The sequence below is a fragment of the Oncorhynchus keta genome, chromosome 28 (genome assembly GCF_023373465.1).
Source record: "Oncorhynchus keta strain PuntledgeMale-10-30-2019 chromosome 28, Oket_V2, whole genome shotgun sequence".
Lineage (NCBI taxonomy): Eukaryota > Metazoa > Chordata > Actinopteri > Salmoniformes > Salmonidae > Oncorhynchus > Oncorhynchus keta.
Genome location: NC_068448.1, coordinates 16,988,127 through 16,997,462, shown reverse-complemented (window position 1 = coordinate 16,997,462; position 9,336 = coordinate 16,988,127). Strand labels below are relative to the sequence as shown.

The 9,336-nt window shown below is 43.3% G+C and overlaps 1 protein-coding gene across 1 annotated transcript; it reads left to right on the top strand.

Annotated features, from left to right (window-relative positions):
* Window positions 1-814: 814 nt before the first annotated feature.
* sall4 (spalt-like transcription factor 4) lies at window positions 815-9,027 on the top strand. The gene is made up of 4 exons (XM_035740088.2): window positions 815-1,011; window positions 3,484-6,045; window positions 6,184-6,491; window positions 6,688-9,027. Exons 1-4 carry the CDS (start codon window positions 945-947, stop codon window positions 7,105-7,107), a joined length of 3,357 nt encoding a protein of 1,118 aa, XP_035595981.1. The 5' UTR covers window positions 815-944; the 3' UTR covers window positions 7,108-9,027.
* Window positions 9,028-9,336: the final 309 nt, after the last annotated feature.

Sequence of the window (9,336 nt, the reverse complement as noted above, 5' to 3'; positions counted from 1 at the left end):
CCAAACCCTAACCCGGACGACGCTGTGACAATTGTGCGCTGCCCTATGAGACTCCCAATCACGGCGTTTGTGATACAGCCTGGAATCGAACCAGGGTCTGTAGTGACGCCTCTAGCACTGAGATGCAGTGCCTTCTTGAACTGCACTGTTGGTTGAGGGCTTGTAAGTAAGCATTTCACGGTAAGGTCTACACTTGTTGTATTCAGGGCATGTGACAAATAAAGTTTGATTTGATTTTCACTTAGATCGCTGCGCCACTCGGGAGCCCATGGGAGTAATTGGTAAATACATTTAAAAAATGATAATGTAAATACTTTAACGAATGATCTTAATACATTTTTGGGGGACATTGTCACAATAATTTTATATTTAGCTCAACTAGATCACATGCAAAGGATAGCGTGCAGGGTTAATGGATCATAAATAATATATTTGACTGCATGTTGGAAGAAAAGGACAGATTAATATGAACCAACATGTCTGCGTGGGAACAATTTTTTATCAAAGGTATTTAAAATGGTTCTACATTATGAAATATACTGTTCTAATGAGTACTCTAAACAAACTTTTGGAGTTGAATGATATTATTATGATTATCCAAGTGACAATATTTCCATAGATAAAGTATGGCAGATAAGGTAGGTTTAGATCTGTATCTCCTGTACCTCGCTCCCTCCCTCCATCACCGTCTATCTACTAGTATCGCATCTCACGCCCCCTTATGGCACTGCTTTTCTCATCAATGGGCCCTATTTGAATAATGTGTAAGCACTTGGACTGGAGCCAATCAGCTGTCAGAGGACCATGATACATCGCAATGCATTATTGATACTAATAATTACGTTGACATGCGCATTTCTACTTGAGGAGCTAATTTTACAACCCGAAGAATTTGTAAAGAAGGGAAGAAAATTGTGTTACTGTTTGTTCCCGATGTTTGCACCATGTCGAGGCGTAAGCAAGCTAAACCACAGCAAATTAATTCCGATGATCCCGGGTCGTCAGAAAAGGGTGAGTTTTTGTACTGATAAAGTACTTTTAGAAAGAGTCGCGCAGGGTAATATTTATACAATGTTGCAAGATATCAACATTCAAATTGGAAAGTGATACATTGTTTCTCCTCGCACATTGACCTGGCTGGATCATGACCCTTGGAACCGACCACGCTTTTTCATGAATAAACTTACGAGTTTAAGTTTTAAACTGTTTTTGTTTTGTTTGTTGCAAAAATAGGATACATATGAGTTTCTTAACTCCAAACATTTGACCAATTTGATGAATCGATTTCGTCTTTGTCAGTGAACCAGAAGCCCACTCTAAACGACATTGCCTTTTAACTTTTCTTTAAACTTCAGTTGATTTTTTTCCAAAATGTTACCTATGAAATACTAAACAGGAATATCTGGCTGAATATCACTAACGTGAATGTTGTAGGATATGAGTATCTGATTGTTTGGTTATCTTTTAGAACCAGTTGCACGTCTTATGACTTGTTTATTTTTTTCGTAGGCCTAATTTAACTATATTTAGGGCATTCGATTTTATTGCATGTGGTGTCTGAATAGCCTACTAATATACTTGCTCTGTAGGTAGCTTTACCTCATTAGGTAGGTGTATATGGAATATTATGTAGTGTGTTATGTGGCATTTAACAACAACAAAAGTGTCGGACAGTATGAATTGTGACTCGGGAGTAAGCTGACCTGAAAGCAATAAATCCCCCAGTTTAACGCATGACTGTTTTCTTTCCTCCATATGTGGAGAGGTGGGGGGATGGACGGACCTGTAGTGGTAGGTTTGTATTCAAGCAAGGGGTGGGGGTGCGGTTTGTGTTGCTCTAGTAATGAACATCACCTTTCATGAATGATTATCGCCTACTAATGCCACGTACAGGTAGACCGCTTTGATTGGGAGAGTGCATGTGTTCTTTGATCAGAAAATAGCTATGTTCTGTTTGATACAATGTTTCAACGTACATTCATTTTAACTGGCAACCCCTGTGTGGTTTCACCTTGTGCCATATTGAACTATAAGACCAGGTGATCTGATAGAATTTCTGCGCCACCAAGTGGTCATATGATTCGAGGGACACACGTTGTGGAGTCAATCTTTTCTGATCTTTGTTTTGTTTGATATCATTTCATATCCCGACTTAAATCGAAATAGTTTTTTTTCTTAACTTGTTTTACCCTAATTTTGCGGGTTGTTGGGGGGTTCATTGCTGCTTGTCATAATCGACTACTTTTGCATAGTGATTGATAAGGTAACGTCTTCCTCCCGCTGCCTACTGTGTTATTATGCACTGCAACATTGGCAACTTCTTTGACAATGAACGGATTCTGAATAGTCTACCTACAATGCCATTTGCAACTTTCACCCTCCCCACTGAGCGATTAGCAAATCCAGCAACAATTGCGTTGGAAGAATGCAGACAGGCGGTCTACACCCCCTCGCCTCCTCCCTTCCCCTCCCTCTCAGTCGAGTACATTAGCATTTGAGTATGCGACTGGTTGTTAAATTGCCTCGGGTGGGCAGACACTTAAAATTATCACTTAAGGATTGATACCGGTTCAAGTGTTCCGTTTTGCTAGAAGTTGCTCGAATTTACACTGCATGTAATGAGATGTTGATATGCGGGCGATTTCCCCTGATCTTTTCTGGGTGTGAAAGTTAAAGACAATCCAACTGGTGTGAAGACATTGCTGGGCATAAGCATATGTCATTTATATAGAATTGGTTGTGAATTACATTTAAGTGCCGGTTATGTAGACAAGATTGTTTAATAGTTAACACCTGACCTGCCCCTGTATCAGTGCGTTAGCGATGTCGACGATGAGTGGAACTATGACGTGTCTCTTCTCTGACGCTGAAAACAGATTCTGGAGCAGTTCATACGTTACTAACGATTATTTCATTATTGTGGCAAATTCGGGCTTGTTATTACAGGCCCATACAATAAGGTATGAGTTAACATGTTAGCAATTATACTTTATTATAAGGATTGGCTATAGGAATGCATTTCAGTTTCAACATCGAAATGAGTTTCAGTGTAGCCAGGTTGCCCCTGTTTTTGTCTCAAGTCAGATGTTGCCCTCTGCTGGGCCAGTTGTGCACTGAGCCCAAATTACACTAAACCCTCATGTTCGCAATGCATTGACTGAAAGTCTGATGAAATGCCTTTCGTGAATGTAGACCTTTGATTCAAGCTTTGCCCACCAAAAGCAGACTTGCTTTTGTAGAAGAGGCCATTAGTTATTGCAGTATTTGAATGCAACCTTTAGTATATTTCAAATGCATTTGTGTGTGTGACTGAAATTAAAGTACAGTATATAAATAATTGATTGAATTGAATGTATATACAGACTAAATTATATACAGACTAAGACTTAATTTATATTCAGACTAATGAATTTATACTTTGACTTTAGTTGGTTGTTATTTAATGGTTTTAACCTGAGATTTCCCTACTTATTTTCATTACAGGGGTTCTACAAGATGGTCAAACTGAAGAGGTTGGAAATGAGGTGAAGAGGTTTCGAATGGACACAGCGACGGTCTGCACCAAATGCTGTGCTGAATTTTTCAACGAGGCTGAATTTCTCGAACATCAGAATAATTGCACTAAAAGTCACGAGGCAGTCATCGTGAAAGATGGCGAGGGGAGAGAAGTACCAGAGGAGGTCTCACAAGGAGACTCCCCTGGTGACTTCCAGAATGACCACGGGGACTGCCAGCCCAGAAGTAATTGTCTATCAAAGTCCAATGCGGAGTCTATGGAAAGGATGGATGACGAGGAAGAACCTAAAATAAATGGTGCGGAACAACCACCCAAACAAGACGAGGTAGAGATGTCTGACAGTCCCAGGCCTGAAATTAGTCACCATCAGAGCCAGACCTCATCCAAACTCCAAGATTCAAATGTCACCTTGGAGTCCATGCCTGGCACCAAAGTGGCCGTCACTCAGCATTCATTGAACGTTGGTTTGAACAACCGCAGGTCTGCACAGACGTCCCAGGAGGCTTTGAAAGCCATCCCCATGATCCTGGAACAGCTGGTGGCTCTTCAGCAGCAGCAGATCCAACAGATCCACCTGACTGAGCAGATCCGTATCCAGGTGGCCATGATGGCTCCACAGAGCCTCCACTCGGCCAAAGGGGCAGCAGTTGACCCTCTTAAAGCCCTAGGAGCTCACCTCTCCCAGCAGCTCTCTGCTGCAGCAGCCCTGATCAGTAAGAGGACTAGCCGCCAGAGTCTCTCGATAGAGTCTCTCAAACAGGGCAAACTACCCCAGTCCAACAGCAACCCCACCTCACTGGCTGGAGGACTGGGGCCAATGCCCTCCAAAGCTGATATCTTGAAGGGGCTTCCAGACCTGGCCAACCGCCTACCAGTGTTACTGCCTCAATCACCAGGCTCCAAGGCCTTTCAAAGTCCCTTCACTGGCCTCTCGTTAGGGATGGATCACTCTAAGAAAGTAAAGAGCAAGATCCCAAACATGCCGGAGTCTAAAAACGGGTCTGGTGGTGACAGCATGTACAAGCACAAGTGTAAGTACTGTGGGAAAACCTTTGGGAACGACAGCGGGCTCCAGATCCATTTGCGCTCGCACACTGGAGAAAGACCATTTAAATGTAACATCTGCGGAAACCGCTTCACAACCAAAGGAAACCTTAAAGTGCATTTCCAGAGACACAAGGAGAAGTACCCTCACATCAGGATGAACCCACACCCTGTGCCAGAACACCTTGACAACATTCCCACCAGCAGCGGCATTCCGTATGGCATGTCAATGCCAATTGAAGAATCCAACATGGTGGACATGAAGCCAATGCTTGGCATCCCGTCTCCAGGTTTCCACCCATCAGCACTGCAGGGGTTCAAGCCTTCGTTTGAGGGTTTCAGGAGCGACCCGTTCTCCCAAAGACCGACATCATCAGGAAGTGATGGAGCATCAATTTCCTCAAATGCTTTCAAACACGAAATGGGCTCTGATCAGCATCACCAGGTATCTAACGAGCTAATGGGAGCGCTGCATCACATGAACGGCAAAGACCCTCCCGGCGACCATGAAGGCTCTGAAACGGCCAAATTACAGCAGATGGTGGATGGGCTGGAGAAGAGGACCAATGACCCAAATGAGTGCTACATCTGCCACCGAGTGCTCAGCTGCCAAAGCTCCCTGAAGATGCATTACCGTACACACACGGGTGAGCGGCCCTACAAGTGTAAGATCTGCGGCCGTGCCTTCTCCACCAAGGGCAACCTCAAAGCTCATTACAGTGTCCATCGGGCCAACACACCCCTCAAGATGCAACACTCCTGCCCCATCTGCCAGAAGAAGTTCACCAATGCTGTGGTTCTCCAGCAGCACATACGCATGCACATGGGAGGCCAGATCCCCAACACCCCCATGCCAGAGACTCAGTTAGAGGCCTCTGAAGAAATTAACTCCCCTCTGCCCGACGAGAAGTCCATGGACTTCAACGGCTTTGAGAGCATGGAAGACCAATACACAGAGCTTGACTCTCAGGAGAAGCCAAGCAAAACCTCAGATTCTCTCCCACCATCTGTGTCTGAGGAACCGCACCAACCCCATCAGGCCCCTCCATCCTCTGTGTTCTCCAGCATAGCGGCACTGGAGAACCACATGAAGAACCTCACCTCATCTCTCAAACTGCAGCCCCAAAGCAGCACCGCTTCAGAGAGCGATGGAGTGCCCCCCAAAGAGTTCACCTCAGCCTCCGAGAGCCTCCGGGAGCAAGAGTACCAGAGCGGCCGCAGCCCCACCGTCTCAGACCCTGTCTCCTTCCACTCCTCATCCCCAGTCAACAGCCATGTGGGAAGCAGCAAGTCAAAGTCCCCTGAGTTAGCCTTCCCTGAGGATTACACTCGGAACAGGCCTAGACCAGACTCTAGACCAGACTCTGACAGCGGCTCTCAGGATGCCAGTGAGTCCAATGGCGCTCTGGACCTGACGGCATCCAGCTTCACCCCAAAAAACATAAAAGAAGAGCCTGGCCTGTACTTCACTAATGGAGAGTATGGTAAGTGTTTAAACAACTTTGTTTAGAATGTGCAGTATCATAAATCAATGGCATTCTCTTTAGGGTTTTAAGTGTAGGTTGACTCGGGAGTAATCTGGGAGTATTGTTTATTAACTGGAATCTTCTCCTTCTCAACAGCTCCCAGCCATTTGCCTCCTTTCCTGAGGGTGCCCTCCAGTCTGGTCCAATTGGAGATGCAAATTCCCCCAGAGAGCTCCATGGGCATGAGCTCTCTATTTGGCTCCCAGATGCAGGGAGCAGGAGGGCAGCCAAGGGACAGCTCAAGTGCTCCCCGTAGATCCAGCAAGCAGCACCTGTGTAACTCCTGTGGCAAAAACTTCTCCTCTGCCAGTGCCCTGCAGATCCATGAGAGGACCCACACTGGAGAGAAGCCCTTCGGCTGCACCGTCTGTGGCAGGGCCTTCACCACTAGAGGCAACCTAAAGGTAAGGTTCTTTCATAGAAGAGAAATGCTGTAAAAGCCTAAATCTTTCAAGGACTGTGGTCTGGTATGATACTTTTGTAATGTATATGCAACAAAAAGGAGGTATTTGTAAGTAATTTTCTGTAGTAATCCATTCTGGATCATTATTTTATGAACATTGGCAATTTTTTGTATTCTGATATGTATACTTGTTTTAGGTGCATGTTACAACTCACATGTGGAACAGCTCTGTGAGGCGTGGCCAGCGCCTCTCTCTGGACAACCCCATGGCCCTGATGGCCATGAGCTCAGAGTCTGGCAACATAATGCCACCTCCCAAGGAACTGGATCCTCAGCCAATGAACTTCGACCAGTCTCTGTGGAACCAGTATGCTGCTGCTTTCACCAACGGCTTGTCCATGAAGACTAACGAGATCTCTGTGATCCAAAATGGTGGTATGCCTGGTAGCCTGGCCGGTGGTTCTGTGTTCAACTCGACTGGAGGCCTGATGGAAATGGATGGGTCCCACTCTGGCCTGCCTGCCACCATGGCAGAGATTGAGAAGAATGGCTCAGAGAGTGTGGCCAAATCTCAGTTCCCACATTTCATGGAGGAAGGGAAAATTGCAGTGAACTAGTTTTGAAATGGGAGAAGGCAGTTTTATCGGTGTTGCTTAGTTGTTGTTTTTTCATTGATTGTGTGCAGATTTTTGAATCTTCATAGTAGCAATGTTGGCTAGAGTTTGCCACTAGGTCCAGGTACAATAAACATGAGCTATTCTAACACTTTTAGGAGAGAGTTCTTAACCCTCGCTGAAGATTTCTGGTTTTTGCAAAGCCTATTTGAAACTCTCAGTAAATTTAAACGATGCAGCTCTTCACTAACCTGTCATTTGAACAATTCATCCCTTAAGTGTTGTATTTAGTTGAACTAGATATAACTACTATAGTTTTATTTACTGTTTTATTTTTTTCTCTATATGCGGGTATTTCTGTGCGTGACCTTTTTTAGTTTTGTATCCAGAAGTTGAATGTCTGGTTTACCTGAAACTGCTTTGATTCATACTGTCTCCCTCCCCGATGGAAGAACCTGTACTTGGAATGATTTTGTCTAGTGTTAGAAAATATTCAGTTTGACTGTGTACACCATTGTTTTAGTGCCGATAAACAAGTAGTTATTCTGATTCCTCTGCACAGTACATAACTATTTGGCACTCCTATTGTGTGCAATACATTTTAGGAAGTTTATGTAATGGCGAACAATTTATCCCGATGTTTGAGGGAATCTTTTGGAGATGCTCTGAGGTGGTCTACTGAGAGTTCTGTCAGGTGTCATGTACTTTTGTTTGATCCAGATAGGCCTACTGATTTGCTCAGTTGTCCATTTTGGAGGTTAATACTTTTTCCAGATACGTTACATATGTTGAGACAGTCATTTCTTTGCCTTTCCCTCTAAAACTGAAAAACCTCATGCCAAGTGCCTAGCTAGAATTGGAATTGTTGCTCTATTGTCTTATTTTTTTAAGCACCACAAGATTGTAATGGTTACTTTTGACTGATACTGTTTGTCCATGTAGCATATAGTGCTCCCCCCACTCATATTTACAAAGATCTGTTCATTATTGTTTAATTTTTGCTTCCATTAACCTTTGTCGACCAGCAGAGCTTCTGCGTCTTTCGGTGGGTTGTTTTCTGAAGGATATGGGTGTGTTTTAAATGACACGGTATTCCCTAGTGCACTACTTTTGCCCTGGCTGAAGGTAGTGCACCATATGTGTATATGATGCAATTTGGGGGGCAACCATATAAAGCAGAATTCTCTCAATCATGCCTGCACTTTAAATTTCTTCACATTTTGTTAAGCTTATAATTTTGATGGCTACATTTCAAAACCATCCAGCTTGACTTTGTTTACCTTGGTGGTCATATTAGAGAGGGCACATCACTGATTTGTCATCTTTTCTTACTTTGAGGACTTGGAAATGTTGACTTTGGAATTTGACTCAATATTCCACTCAATTGCCAACCTTGTTAAGTGACATATTTCAATACTTCTCTCCATTGATTGAATGTGCAAATCTACTATACATTATTTTGTCAACCGTTGAATCTTAAACTTTTTGTTAATTTATATCACGTGTCATGTCAGAGCGTTTGGGGGTTACTCTCTACCTCATTTAGATATTTGTTTTTCCTCCACCTACCTTCAAAGGTATATTCGCTCTGATACATTCTGGGTAAGCAAAGATATGCTTTCATTCCTCATCTACTGAGTTGTAATGAATGTATCACTGGACTCTTTGCACAACTCAATGCGCAGATGAACTCTAGAATACTTTTGTACATTCCCCATTAAAATGCATTTACCAAGTTGTGCCTTTGTTTAAAAGAAATCGAATCATGTCAGATCTGCTATGAGGTTGTCTCTACAATTGAAGAAACGTTGAGCCTGTTTAGGCTTGTTTACAATGTAAATGTCTTCTGTCCTTCCAGTTTCCTTGTCACCTAAATGTTACTTTCTGGTCTTGTGAAAATAAAAATCAGGGTGACTTTTCCAACTTTGGTTTGCATTCTGTTTTCTGTTCCCATCATGCCATGACTTATTCTGAAAACCATGTGATGTTGCAGTGTTTTTATTTCATTGTATTCATTGTATGAAGTTGATCTCTTTAGTTTTGTCTATGAAGAGTTTGTTACCCACCTCTTTAAGGAATACCTAGGATAGGATAAAGTAATCCCCCCCCCTTAAAAGATTTAGATGCACTATTGTAAAGTGGCTGTTCCACTGGATGTCATAAGGTGAATGCACCAATTTGTAAGTCGCTCTGGATAAGAGCGTCTGCTAAATGACGTAAATGTATGTAAAT